The 15,350-nt window shown below is 49.4% G+C and overlaps 1 protein-coding gene across 2 annotated transcripts in view; it reads left to right on the plus strand.

Moving 5' to 3' along the window:
• The window catches only part of LMF2 (lipase maturation factor 2), a 482,758-nt gene extending 468,000 nt beyond the window's left edge, over positions 1-14,758 (plus strand). For both annotated transcript variants that reach the window (XM_069629496.1, XM_069629497.1), the window contains exon 14: positions 13,240-14,758. In XM_069629496.1, coding sequence (XP_069485597.1) covers positions 13,240-13,599 — 360 coding nt within the window. In that variant the 3' untranslated portion in view covers positions 13,600-14,758. The remainder of the gene's footprint in view (positions 1-13,239) is intronic.
• The last annotated feature ends 592 nt before the right edge of the window (positions 14,759-15,350 follow it).

Raw genomic sequence — 15,350 nt, forward strand, 5'->3', positions numbered from 1 at the left:
AGCTAGTTCTAGTCATGGTCCATACAAGGCAGAGGGCCTTACAGGACAAATGGATTGGACCCTTCAAGGTTGTGGGCAAACTTTGAAGGGTCAATTGCTTGGTGGATTTGGGCAATTCCCAAGGAGGCCCCTAGGGTCTTTCACACTAACTGCTAAATGCATATGTATCCAGAGCAGAAGTAGGAGCTTTGCTCTTAGCATCTGATCAAGAGGAGGAGGAGTGAACCTCTACCTGACCTTCTCAGGGGACAGCCTTTAGATGGGAAAAATAGGAGTTAACCTCTCTTCTGATCTGACTCTGCAACAGGAGTGCAAAGTTCTGGTGAATCAGTTTGCCTCCCTGCTTTCACTGACACCCGGCTTGACCCCTTGGAGCCAGCATGATATACTCACTGGTGACGGTTTCCATGTCAAAAGCAGGGGTTACAGAATGTCGGACCATGTAAGAACCCACATAAAGGAAGAGGTCCTGAATATGCTTGATCTTGAGGTAATAGGGCCATCTACAAGTCCATGGGCTAGTCCAGTTGTACTAATGCCAAATGCAGAATCTAAGGAGTTCAGGTTATGTGTGGATTATAGAGCTCTTAATGCAGTCACCACGACTGATGCCCATCCTTTATCTAGGACAGATGAGCTGGTGGACAAACTTGTTTCAGCCAAGTTCCGCAGTACATTTGACCTAGCATCAGGCTATTGGCAAATAGCTCTGATACACCATGCCAAGGAGAACTGCATTTCCCACCCCAGAAGGCCTCTACCAGTTTAAGGTTATGCCTCTTGGACTGAAAAATACACCTGCTACATTCCAAAGGACGATAAATCATGTTCTCCAGCATGGGGTCTGGCATGGATTCACATGCTCATGAGTATTCCCCGTCAGGCTGGGAATCCTCTGTAAAGAAAAAAATCAGTATCAGTTTTGTTTCTGATCTGTCTTTCTTAGTAACCAACCGCTGATCTCTGGGTCATACTGCCCCCAGCCAATGACTACATCTCCCTAAACCCCGCCTCTGGCAGCCATCCTCAGATTTTTACCGCATGCTCAAGTGTTGGGAGTCCTCGTGTTTAGCTCGAGTTTTTTACTGCGTTTTCACACTTTTTCAGGAGATTTTCTCATTTTTTTGGTTTAATCGAGCCTCAAGCTCCACCGTTTCTACTTCCTATAACGGGGACCCGTTTTGGAATTCTTCTACGCCCCTCAAGGGTGAAGTTTTCGTTGAGTTTGCACTTCTTGGAGGATTCCGGAAGATCTGTGGCCTACCTCAACGGACATGGCCCAGGACAAGGGAAGCTCAACGCCCGGATCAAAGCTGTTCAGGAACTGCCCTGGATGCGGATTATGTAAAGTTTTCAAGGAGGACGAGCATTCGCAATGTCTACTGCCTTCATGAGGACAAGATGCACGTGGAGAAAGACTGTGCGTTCTGCAAGAACCTTTCGGAACGGACCAAACAAGATCGTCGTTCCCGCCTCGCCACCTGGCTGGAGAAGGGCACAGCAGGTGAGAAGGCGAAGAAGAAATCTGAGCGGGCTTCTAAGTCCTGTGAGGGCGCCCTTGCGATGGGGGCCCAACAGAAGGCCAAGCACCGCGAGTCCGCAGGCTCCGGGAGCGCTGAAAGGTCAGGCTCTTTGGTTGCCAAGCAGGGCGCTATTTCTCTGGCACGTTCGACCACAAGCCAGCGCTCTGGGTCGGGGAAGAGGAAGTCCGAGAACCCGGGTAGGCCGCTGGAGCGGACCCGGTCGATCTCAAAGGGGGAGTGTGGCGTTGACCCTCCCCCCAAGGCGAAGGCCCAGGACGCACCTAAGGTGGTGAGGGCTTTGATCCACCCGGCTAAGGCCTCTACCAAAGTGGTCTCTGCGACCCCGGCGGAGCCGGCTGAGACTACGCCAATGGAAACAGCCTCTGGGCCCAGAGTATCCCTGCCGCCGCGGAGGGAATCCTCTTTCCAGCCCATCGCTAAGACCCCAGTGAAGCCCCCGGCTGAAAGAGGGAGGGGGTGGCCATTACAGACTCGGAATCAGCCTCTGAAGAGGAACTGGTGGAAACCGAGAAGGGCCTCAACGAGAGGTCCATAGGCCTCAACGAGAGGTTCATAAGCCTCAACGAGAGGTTCGAGAAGGTTCGATCCCAGGGGACGGTCCCTGCTGATGTGATCGAAGATAGCGACGATGACGACGAACAGGGCCCAGTGGAGCGGCCATCCCGTCCGTCGCAGCCATTGCCCGAGCCCCAGGATAGCTCGGCGGCCATTTTGTGGGCAATCCAATCCTTATGTACCGAGATAAGGACGAAATGACCACGCACCCCGACGGAGGAGCCAGAACCAGGCCCGTCAGGGAAGCTCTCCGAACAAGCGGGGGAGAGTCCACCCCGCTCCGCCCTTCGTGCCTGCGAGACCGGTGGACCCCTCATCCTCCTTGCCAGACCCTAGAGAGATATGACAGATACAGATACAGCGACGGGGATGGACGATGACGGTGGCGATGACACAGCGGACATCCCGTCGTTGCCCCCCCCCCCCCGGCGGGCGTCTCCAGCCGACAAGGTTGGCTCTTTCCACGCCATGATAACCAGGGCATCCGAGCTCTTCCAGCTCTGCCCTGAAGAACAGAAAAAGGAGGGTTTTCTGTACCAACGACGAGAGGCCAAGAGGAAGACGGTCCTCGCGGTGCCTTTACTCGACATCTGGGACGAGGGGCTTGCTGTCCTCAAGAACCCTTCCACGACACCCGCCAAGATGGACAGGTACAAGAAGAAGTACAGAGTCCCCGATGCCGCCCCCTTGTGCCTCAGGGCCCAGCCCACGCCGGACTCAGTTGTCTCGGCAGCGGCTAAGAAGGCAGCGGGCGCGGTGGCTTCAACTTCCACTTCCCCGCCGGACAGCGAGGGCAAGAAGTTGGTCTCTATGGGGCGGCGAGTCATCTCGTCGGCGGTGACGACGATAAAGGCGACAAATGCCTTAGCGATCGTGGCCAGCTACGACAGGGAGCTATGGTTCAAGTTAGCTCCCCTGCTAGATTTCCGGCCTGATGACAAAAGGGCGGAGGCCCTAGGATTGCTGCAGGAAGGCGAGGTGGCGTCGGATCACGCCAGAACGGTGTCAACGGACATTGACGATACCGGATTTCGCCAACTGGGCAACGGAGTTTGCCTCAGACGACGAGGATGACTCAAGGCGATACTTTCGCCAGGACGTCCAGACCAGAGTGTTGGACATGCCGTTCGACGGCAACAACCTTTTGGTAAGGCGGTGGACGAGTCTCTACAGGCCATCAAGACCGACTCAGAGACGGCCCGGGCCCTTGGGGTGCTTCAACAGCGACGGCCCTTTCGGAGCTCCGGAGGCAGACAGGGTGCCTCCAAAGGATCCAGCGGTGGCTCCTCCACTTACCGCCAGGCGGCCCGCTCCTCTTCCCAGGAGGCCTACAGAGGTCGCGGCAAGCAAGGGGGTCCCGCCGTCGTCGCCAAGGAGGCCAAGGCGGCAAGGCCGCCTCCAAGCAAGACTGACCCGGCCGGGTTGTCGGGGCCCCCACCGAAGCACCCTGGTGGGATGCCGGCTGACCAAGTTCGCCAGAGTGTGGGAGTCCATCTCCACCGATGGTTGGTTGTTGACTCCCTGGCCAACGGGCATTCGCTGGAATTCCAAAAGAAGTGCCCTCACATTCGTCCCGTGGCCAGGAAGGAGAATCACATCCCTCAACTGCTGTTGGAGGTAAAGGCGATGCTCAAGAAAGGTGCCATCGAGCTCGTCCCCAGGAGGCTGCGGGGCTCGAGTGTACTCAAGGTACTTCCTCGTCAGAAAGAAGACAGGCGGTTGGCGCCCCATCCTGGACCTGCATCGGTCAAACAAATGCATCAAGGTGCAGAAATTCAGGATGGTCACCCTCCAGCACGTGTTGGGACAGCTGGAGGAAGGCGACTTCCTATCGTCGTCTGACCTGGAGGATGCTTACTTCCACATCCCCATTCTGAAAAGGCACAGGAAGTTCCTCAAGTTTGTGGTTCAGAGACGCCACTACTAATTCAGAGCCCTACCGTTCGGATTAGAGTCGGCACCCAGGGTTTTCACCAAGTGCCTGGCACCAGTGGCGGCGCGGCTGCGCCTGCAGGGCATCCACGTCTACCCCTACCTGGATGACTGGCTAATCCGGGCAAGGACAAGGGAACTCGCCGTCGAACATACGGCGAGGACCGTCCGGTTACTCACGGAGCTGGGGTTCGCCATCAACTACCCCAAATCCCACCTGGTTCCATCCCAAGTAGCACTGTTTCTGGGAGCGAAGATCGATAAAGTGGGGCCATTGGCCTCCCCTTCAGAGGAGAGGACCAAGACCATCCTGGGCAAGGTGCAGCGCCTGTTAGCCACGGACGTGGCCAGCGCGAGGTCCATTAAGTCCCTTCTTGGGATGATGTCCTCATGCATCTATCTTGTACCCCTTTGTACACTTCGGATGCGTCCGCTACAGGAGTTCCTCGACGCCCGCTGGTTTCAGGCGATGGGTTGCTTTGAGGACAGGATCCCTCTCGACGAGGAGTTCCGTCGGGCGATCCTATGGTGGGGCACCCGGGCGCACCTCATTACAGGCACAGACTTTCAAACCCCGGCGTTTCAGGAGACTGTGACGACGGACGCCTCTCTGGAGGGTTGGGGGGGGGGGGGGCCCACACCGGAGATCTCCACGCAAGAGGCCTTTGGCTCCCTGAGGAGAGGATTCTCCATATCAACATCCTGGAGCTCCGAGCAGTGTTCTGGGCGCTCATGTTCCTTCCGTCCCTCAAGGACAACGTGGTGAGGATCCTCACCGACAACACCACCACGATGTTCTACATACGGAAGCAGGGGGGCACCAGATCCCCAGCCCTATCCAAGGAAGCCCAGGATCTGTGGCACTGGGCCGTCACCCAGGGGATGTTTCTGGTTCCCTTCCACTTGGCAGGAATAAAAAACATCATTGCCGACTCACTTAGCAGGGAGCTGCGCTCGTGCCACGAGTGGGAACTGCGACAGGATCAAGTGGATCGGCTCTTCCAACGATGGGGCAAACCCCAGATCGACCTGTTCGCGATGAACTCCAAGTGCCAGAGGTTCGCCAGCAGGTTCCCACACTAGAGCATGGGCGATGCTTTCTCGTTCCCCTGGGACGGCCTGTTTCTATACGCATTCCCTCCGTTGCCGTTGCTGCTCCGCCTCATCAACCAGCTCAAGAGGTCCAGGTGTAGGATGATCTTCGTCGCACTGGCGTGGCTGAGGCAGATCTGGTTCCCAGACCTTCTGGACTTGTCAACGTCCCCACCAGTCAAGCTGCCGGCGGATGCGGATCTTCTCTCCAGGGAAGGAGGCGCCATTATCCATCACGACCCACAGTCGCTGAACTTGCAGGCCTGGCTCCTGCGGCACTAGAGTTTGGAGGGTACGATATACCGGCTGATTGCAGAGAGGTTCTTGCAAAAGCCAGGGCGTCCTGAACTCTCGTGTTACGGTCATAAATGGAAGAGGTTCTCTGTCTGGTGTCGTGCACAGAAGATGAACCCTCTGCAGATTACGGCCCCTCAAGTACTGCCGTACCTACTGTCGCTGGCCAAAGCTGGACTGGCTCACGCCTCCCTCAAAATACATCTGGCTGCCATCTCCCGATATACCAGGACTACGGGACGGGCGTCCTTGTGGTCTCATCGCCTGGTGAAGGAATTCATGAAGGGACTATTTCGATCATTCCCGCCGGTGAAGGCTCCTGCCCCGGCGTGGGGGCTTAATGTGGTGCTGACCAGGCTCATGGGCGGGGGGGGGCTCCATTCGAGCCTATGCATTCGGTGCCTTTGAAGTTCCTGTCATGGAAGACAGCTTTCCTCGTGGCCATCACCTCCGCACGACGAGTGGGAGAGATCCAGGCCCTATCTTGCAAGCCTCCATACTTGACTTTTCATGACACGAGGGTGGTGCTGAGGACACACCCCTCCTTTATGCCCAAGGTGCCGTCGGACTTCCACCTCAACGAGCCCTTGGTGTTACCAGTTTTCTTCCCGTCGCCTTCGATGCCGGCCGAGAGGACTTTGCACTCGCTGGATGTAGCTAGAGCGCTAAAGTTCTACGTGGACCGCACAAAGAGTTTTCGGAAGACGTCAACTGTTCGTGAACTTTGGGTCTGGGAATCGAGGGAAGGCTCTCTCGAAGATTTCCATTTCCAGATGGCTCTCCGGCTGCATCATGCACTGTCACCGGTTGGCAAACCGACCGCTGCCCGGCCGTCCGAGAGCCCATTCGACCAGACTGATCGCTGTTACCACGGTGTTCCTGTCTGGTGTGCCCCTGCTGGACATCTGCAGGGCTGCTACATGGAGGTTGACGCACACCTTCACCAGATTCTACTGCGTCGATCGGGACTCCAGGGAGGAGTCCAGGGTCGGCCAAGCAGTGCTGCGCAACCTGTTCGCCTAAGTTGAGCCTGGTGAGGAGGTAAGAATTGCTTAATGTTGAGTTTTGGATGTAATGCTTAATGTTGAACCTTTGCCACCTCCCGTGGTTGTGCATGTGTATACTGCTATGTATGTATTTATTCATGAGCATGTGAATCCATGCCAGACCCCATGCTGGAGAAGGAACAAGTTACTTACCTGTAACTGTTGTTCTCCAGCATGCGTCTGGCATGGATTCACGTGCGAACCCTCCCACCTACCCCTCTGCGGCTCTTTACTTGGTCATACTGCCACTTGGCGTGCTACCAAATCTGAGGATGGCTGTCAGAGGCGGGGCTTAGGGAGAGGGCAGTCATTGGCTGGGGGCAGTATGACCCAGAGATCAGTGATTGGTTACTACTAAGAAAAACAGCTCAGAAACGAAACTGATACTGTTTTTTTTCTTTACCGGGGATTCCCAGCCTGACGGGGAATATTCATGAGCATGTGAATCCATGCCAGACCCATGCTGGACAACAACAGTTACAGGTAAGTAACTTGTTCCTTCTGAATGGGATGGAGGATTTCTGCATGGCATACGTGGATGACATTGCAGTGTTCAGCGCCACTTGCGAAGAGCACCTTGCCCACCTTGGATATGTTTTGCAGGCTCTTGAGCAGGCCCATCTGACCATAACAGCAAGCAACCGTCTAATTGGTCACAGTAAAGTGATCTACCTCGGACATGAGGTAGGAGGACCTGAAATAAGGCCATTGCCTAGCAAAGTACAAGCTGTACAAGTCTGGGCCACCCCTACTAATCAAACCCAAGTGAGAGCCTTTCTAGGTCTTGCAGGTTACTACAAGAGCTTCATTGAGAACTGTGACCATAGCTTCTCCTTTGAATATGATCTCTTCACCCAAATTCCCAAGAAGGTCAGGTGGAATGAGAGTGCACTTGAGGCATTTGAAGGACTTGGGGAAAGGCCTTTGTCAAGCTCCAGCCTTGAGCTCCTGACTACAACCAATCCTTTATTATACAAACTGATGCTTCAAATACAGGAATAGTTGCAGTTCTGAGTCAGTTGGATGAGAAAGGCAGGGAACACCCTATTTGCTTCATCAGTAGGAAACTGAAGGACCGTGAAACAAGAGCATGTTTTGCAATTGTGTGGTCTTTGAAGAAATTTAGTCCATACTTGTATGGATCTACTTTTGTAATTCAAACAGATCTCCAAGCCTCGAGATGGTTAATGCAGATGAAGGGGATGGTCAATCTGCCAAATTACTCATGTTCTTTTGGAAGAATTATTCTTTACACTACCATGATTTTTCCCGACCGCGAACACGGTAGCGTTAAATCGCGGGAGCCATGTTTTTCAAGATGGCGTCTCCCGCCCCCTTTGTTTAAACGGGTCCCAGTCTTTTTTCGCCATTTCTTTTTGGAAAGGTCCTTCTAGAGTTTGTTGCTGCGCACCAAACTAGGTTTGGTCCCTTTGTTCCTTTGGCAGGCTTCAGGACTGAAGACCACCTCTGGTGCCCAAGTGTCTGGAGTGGGCAGGAAGTGAGGCAGGTCCCTGAAACTCACTGTGCTTAGTCTCCTAGGAGACCCAAATGCACTCTGTGATTGGCTGACTGTCTGGCAAGTACAGCCACCCTGCTGGGTGAGTGACAGCTAGGCGGGAATGAATGGGAGAGAACTGACTAAAAGGCGAGTCTCTAGGCTTGGAAGGCAGTCGACCACTGGAACGAAAGAACCGAAGACTAGCTTGAAGAGGACTGCTGCTGCAACTCCTGGACAATTGGTTTGCCCGGTGAAGCCCTGCTGCAGATCCGTTCACCTCGACAGAGAAGCCCCTGCAAGGATGACTTCTCCCTTTGAGTTGGTGGGACCAATCAACTCAACACTAAGCCACCTGGATACCGATCTCGGAGCTGGTTGTGTTTTCCTCAGTGCTGCAGGAAACCAAATAACCAGGGAGAGGGACACTAGTTTGTGTGCTTGACGATATCTACCGGAATAGATTTGCCAGCTTTTTGACCAGCCCCAGTGCAGTGTAGGAGTCCCCCGACGTCCTCCCTCTTGTCCCCACGACTGAGGCTCAGGAACAGCGAGATCTGCAGGTACTGCCAGGAACAGAAGTCTTCAGCTGCATCTTTTTCTTCAGTCTAAGGTACTGTGAAATAAGACTGAGTACTTGGCTCTCGTGTTGAAAGTGCATGACACTTTCCCAACTTGCAGGCCTAATCTGCTTGGGACCCAACATATTCTTTCTTTTACAAACTACTTCTGAGAACTTTGGCAAAGACTTTTCCGTTCAACTACCAGAACTGCTTTATCCTATACAAGACTTTAGCCTATTGACTTCGGCCTAACCTATTGCATTGAATTGACTCCTGGTGAACTCAAAACATTTGCTCTGTTTAAGAATAATTGTAATCTTCTTTTCATTAACATATGCCTTTTTGCTCCTCCTTCAAAGTAGTCTACCTCAAAAATACAGTGTAAAGTACTGAAGTATATTTGTGTGTGATATATATTTCCTCCTAGTGAATGTTTTATAACTGGCTGTGGAATTAAGTGTTTTACCAAGAAACCTTGAGTATAAGTTTGTTTGAATACTTGTGATCCTAGACCTCTGGTTAACCTCATTACAGCTCACATTCCCCTTTTGAGATGAGCCTGGCTGCTCAGCAACGCTACCAAAACGGTGTAGTACAGACTTATAACAAAGGTTGGTTTGCTTACACCTGCAGTCCTAGTTGTGTGTAGTGGTCCCCGAAGGTACTGCATACAAACTTTGCCTAACCCTTTCCTTCCCCTAAACCAATGTAGGGTGATGTAATCATCCTGTGGGCATATTAGCACCTATGCCGCAGGAGCAATGCAGCCTACCATGGGACCAGCCACTAAAAAAGTTAGTTGCAAGGATACTTCGGTAGAGGGCCCTAAGAAAATGTAAGTTCTGCCCTAACAGTAAAACTAACTCTGTTCTGGCTTTTGGTGGCCTTGTAGTCCTTGCAAATTGCTGAAGCCCTTCTCGCCTTCTAGATTTTATATATAATCAATGGTCTAGCTTGTTTGCTATTTACTACAGTTGGGTGGGATATAGGGCCGGTTGATGTATTTTCATGTGTGGGTCCTCATAATAACTGATTAATTTCATAATGGTCTATGGTTCTATGTTTCTCCCCATACCCCATCCTAAAATATAATGGGTTTACAACCAGGTAATTTTTCTGCCTTGACCTTAGGAGTGGAAAGGGTATACCTTTTGGCCCTTAAATGCTTTTATATGTACGTTTTCTGCCTTGGAAATGGATTTGATATATTGTATGATGTATTGATGGGTATACACATTTTTTTAGATGAATCAGTAAAAACGTTTCTATTGATTGCTTGACACTGTATAGCCCTGAAAGACAGCAAAGGGTCAACACATTTCTGTTTGGCTAGGGTATCGACCTTTTCTGTTAGAATAGTGTTGGCCTGTTACCAACTAACTGACTGGTTTCATTAAAATCGAGAGTTTTAGGGATCAGCGCAGTGTCTAGTGTTCTCTTCTATTCTTTGTATAATGTGTCTTACTATGCATTATGCAGAACCCAAAGTATTTGAACTCAAGGATACCATGTGTAATTTTGTAATGGTGTAGATTTGTCAGTGTAGTAGATTCTCTGGACCCAACTATTAGGACTAATTGTATTTCACTGCCATCTCCCTTGAGTAAAGCCTAACTGCTCGGTGTTGGAGAGAATTTTCAGTTTCTGTGCCAATTCCCTTTCACCTGAGACCCCCAGCGCCTTAGCTGGGTTCTGAACTTTTTGATTTTAAACTCCTGAGTGGAACATTTTGGCAGTCACTCGTTCTTCTCTGACTGCGATTTTTCTTTTTTTTTTTTTTAAATCGAGTCTGGTTAACTCCATAGGTCTAATAAAGGCATCTGTTTTTTGCTTTGACACCCCATGTGCAGTGTCACTGGACAGTCCCTTGGGCGACTTTCTTTAAATACTTTTTCTTGTGAGAACTACAGTTCCCAAGAATTTTCTTTTGTGGGTCCAGCACACACCACCCTAGGTGGGGTGCTGGTGGGGGTTACATTGTAACTCCTTTTTTCTTCATTTGCTGGTGGCAGTGGTTACATTTTACTACATTTTGTGCAAGTTACTAGCAGGCTGATTTCTCAGCTGCAGTACAGCACTCATGGGTGACCATTTTTCCAAAATGCCCCCCCCCCCCCCGTCGTCTTTTTTTGCCATTTTTCTATTGTCTGTTCCTTCTGGGCTTTTCCTCTATCCTTTAGAAAAGATTTGAGTCCTTCGTGAGTTATTTTGCCTTTGCTGGGCTTCAGCCCTGAAGCCCGCCCAGGCTCCAGTGTGTCTGGGAAGGCAGAATGTGAGGGAGGAGTCCGAAACTTCACTCTAGTTTGTCTGTAGGAATGCCTGGCTGAAACCAGTTCTAACTGGGCGGCTGGTTGTCCTAGAGGACAGCCAACCCCCAGGTGATTGACAGTGTGTTAATCATTGAGATCCAGCGTAAAAGGCGCAGATTTTTGGACTAGTCGACCTCTGTCACAAGGAAGCCGAAAGCTGAGCAGACACCAGCAGCACCTTCCAGGATGGCGAAATCACAGGTGAAGCCTTGCAGCTGTGCTGAACTAGTTTTTACATCAACAGGGAAGTCCCGCCAAGAACGACTTCCTCCCTTAGGCTGGTGGGAACAACTAGCCTCAAGACCTTGTTCATTTTGACCATCCCCCAATTGCTGTGACTTGCCTGACCTGCAGAATCCCAATACCAGGGGTACATGGACCATTATCGAGTGCATCATCTTCCGAAGATCGAATCAGGCTTACATTTTTCAGGCATCAGTGTGGACCTCCAGAGGCAGGAATTCATCACCAAAAGTCCCCTCACCAGAATTCCGGACAGAGTAATCGAAGATAATGCAACCAGTGATATGCGTTTCTTTTTGCGCTAGGAAAAAGGCACCTAAACCACAAAGAGCAGCTGGAGTGAGCTGAATCCATTGCTGCTGACCCCCCTGTCTCCCGATTGCTGCAGCAGAAGCCTGCTGGAAGTCCCTCCTTTCGTCACCACAACCAAGGAGCTGGAATTGGGTTTGCAACGTTGCACCTAGAAGGAAGCCAGCTACTAATTCTTCAATTTCAAGGTAATGTTGGGCTTGGATTGTAATTATCTTGTGCCATTTTTGGTGCTTACTGGCTTGGGAAGTGCTGTATTCTTTGAGAGTTGACTCCCACCACATTTGTGCTGTCCTTGCACCTTGTGCACTATCGGGCTCCCCTTGAGCTCCTGTGTTTCTTCAAGAACCACTGACTGGTTAACTTTTCCTCTGAAGATCTTCATCAGAACTGGAGCTGTCCATTAGACATGGGCTGGCTGTCCTGGTTCCCCAAAGGTCCATCTTCTGACCTAATTGGCTTTGGCAATACTGGTTCGTCCATTGGTTTTAATGGTGAACACTTTTATTGCAAGGAAACAACTGCCTATACCCCTCTGGGAGAGTGTACTTGTTAGTGTTTTCTGCCTAACTTTGAAACTTTACCTCATCCCAATTTTGAAAAGGTGATATAGAAGTGCTGATACTGACCTTAAATGACGTCACTCTGTGTGCTCGATATGTAAAGCATAGAAAGTTACTCGCCTGCTTTGTTATATTAAATGATTCCATTTCACACTGTTGTTGTTAGTAGTTGCTGCATTTTAGGTTTACGTGTGTGTGTAAACATAAATATATTTTACTATAACTTTAATTGAGTGTTTACTTGGATAGCTGTGTGAACTGATTTCATTGTACTGCTTTACAGCTCACATTGCTCCTTCCTAAAATAATCCTGGCTACTCGGTCACTCTACTGACCTGTGTAGTTCAGGGCTATATTAAGAGTTGGGTCCCTAATGCCAACAGAAGTCTTATAAAGGTCCCACACCAGTTGGACTGTAAGGTATCTAACACTTGGTCATCGATGCACTGAGGAAATGATTTAATCCTTTAAATGGAAAGCCTGGGTTTTGGTTAGGTTAGATGGTTTTACATCCTGCAGCAGAGAACTGTGGACACCTCTTCCTTGCAATAAACTAATTTGATGTTTGGAAAAGTTAATGTAAGCTCTGAACCAATGCAGTTTGATTTTGAGGAAATAATTTTTTTGTTCCTGAATAATTATTTGGGTCCAAAATGCATGATTATTGGTTTATCACAATCGATGGAGTAATTCAGAAAGTATCCTCATTTGCTATGCCTTTGCTTGCTTAGTGTTTGAGCAAAGTGTCTTTTAAATATTAATTTGCTCCCTGCCCTTGTGGAAATTGTACAAAACCTGGTCCCAGTTGCAGTAGAGCGCTCGCTTTGACACCCGTGCAGAGCCTGTTAACGCAGGTTCGAATCCCGGCGGGGCCAAACTCAGCCTTTCATCCTTCCGAGGTCGATAAATGAGCACCACACACCGTGGGTAATAATAAGCAGCGCTCGGATACCTGAGGGTTTGTAGCGCTATATAAAAGCCTAATTATTATTATTATTATTATTATTCAAATGCCACATGAAGATGCTTATCCATGAGATTAATTGCTTATATTTTGGTGCATAATGATTGTAAGTGATACACTGGAATGGGAGCTTTTTGGTATGACATAATCAGTTGCTGTTTTTGGTGTAGTTGTGCCTGTCCTGCCATTAAGCAATGTTTTCCATGGTTTCCAACTGCAAATGGTGGGGGATCACTGGTGGGGCAGGTACACTAATTCTGCTGCAGTCCGATTGTAGAAGCCTTGAGGCGTGTCTTGTCCATCTAATCTCATCAATTCTCTCGCCTACAGGACAAAGGAACATTAAAACGAGCTGTCGATGCTCCACTGCCGTTTGCTCTCAAAGTAATCCGGGATTACACCCAGCAGTACACCGCACCATCTGTAATCTGGTCGCTCCTGCTCACAGCGGCTGTTATCAGCCTTATAAGAATGCTGATGGGCAGGGCATCAAGCAGTAAGCATAAAGTTTTAAAACGGCCAGAAATGGCGGAGACACAAAATGTTGGAGAGAAAAATGTACAAACCAGGAAAAAAGATGAGCAAGTGGCAGATGCAGCAGAAGACAAGCCAGAACCCAGGCTGAGGCCTGCTGCCCAAGCCACTGGAGAGGGGATTAAGAATGCCAAGAAGAAGAAAGAGAAGAGTTAGAGTGCATTTGTGACCACCTGGTTCAGAATATAGGAGTCTAATCAATCAACACAGACTCTAAAATTTTAGCCAATTTCATTTTTAGCCAGTAACATTTGCATTACGTTAAAAATAAATGCCACTTTTTGCCTTTAGTTTTCCTCACAATTATGGAGCTTTTCAGTCTGACAGAGAGGACTCTAGTAGAATAAGCTGCATTTGGGCCGACTTGCTTGCAAGTGGGTGATATTAAGACTCTGATTTCTCAAAGCACTGCTGGTCTGCCATTTTCACGTGTTTTTGTTAATGGAGGGGAGGGAAGAGTCTGACCACTCTGACCAATGCTCTCCTAACCCCTACTGATGCTCTCCCATCCCAGACCACTACCGCACCCTTCCTAATAGTTTTGACAACACCTCCCCTTGCAATCTCACTGCCTCCTTTTAGATCAGACCAATCAGACATGCCCAACAGCTTGTGTCTACGCTTGTAAACCTCCTCTGGCTTGCCTGGTTTGGTGTCGACGTCAAACTAGTATGTTCAAAATTGCTTTAATTCCCTCCACAATTGTCTCCAAGTCCACTTGTACGTCCCAACTTGGTTGATTGCACATTTTTGTCTTCCTATGTATTTGCATACCTATAATCCTGGTTACTCATTCATTTTTCAACTCCAAGCTCGCTCCTTTGTGAACACTTGAAAAATGCTTCAGACATAGGGTTGTGACAAAACTGTGCTCCCTGTGGTTTTTGCGTCCCCTGCACATCTTCCATCCTCCCCATAGATGAAGCATGAGTAATGTTGTCCTCTTCCTGCACCTCTGGTTCTGTTTAATTTATTTCTCTTGTGGGGTTCTAATGCTGTATTTTTGTTGTTGTGATGGATGAAAATAACAGACATTTTTTATGGAGTTCCAGGTAAAACATCTAATTGTTTTGACTACATTTGCATCCAGCTGCCTTTGGCTGTGCCTGCAGCTAATTTGCCAGGGTGCTAAGTAGAGAGGGGGGGGAGGGTTGTGGGCAGAAATCTACCTGGGTTAAATGACCAATTGGTTATTTTTTTTAATGTTTACTGCCGATGTGCTTTAGGAGGAATATCTCCCTATATTGAGAATCGACTTGTTAATTGCTTGAGTGGAACATTTGCTATAATTTTCTAAATAAAAGCCTGAAACGTTTCTGTCTAGCATTTTGAGTATATGAACCCACAGCATTTTGAAAGACAAACTGAAGAAAATGTGACTGTCGCTCATCTCACATCTTGATGTAGCGAAGGTTCTTACCTAAAGTCTACAAGAAAAGTCCAGTCGACTTAATTTGAGCAATAGTGAAATAATCCTGTTCACTAAGCACACCCCAATGCTCTCTATCGCCCTACCCTTACAAAGTTGTCATTAACCTGCTATCATTTTTGTTTGTATTTTTTAAATGTATTTATTGCAGTTTAGATTATCAGCAGAACAATACTTTGTTACATTTATTCAACTTTCACCATGTATAATTTTGCAATATAGGAGATGCAAAACGTGACTAAAAGTTCCCATTTCGAAGGGATTGTGTCCTCCGACGTATTCCTTATCTTAGATATCTCTTTCCAGCTTTGCTGGCCTCGGAAATCTTTTCTCTCTAGAGGGTGCTGCGCGTCGACGTCCGCCGAGTCGATGTCCCTCGACAGCCGCCGTGTCGACGTCATCCTGCCTATAAAGGCCGCACGCAGCCTCTGTTGCTCAGTTCTGTTTTTCCGCGCTTACTCAGTGCCTCGGAATATCG

The sequence above is a fragment of the Ambystoma mexicanum genome, chromosome 12 (genome assembly GCF_040938575.1).
Source record: "Ambystoma mexicanum isolate Mex_15411 chromosome 12, UKY_AmexF1_1, whole genome shotgun sequence".
Classification (NCBI taxonomy): Eukaryota; Metazoa; Chordata; class Amphibia; order Caudata; family Ambystomatidae; genus Ambystoma; species Ambystoma mexicanum.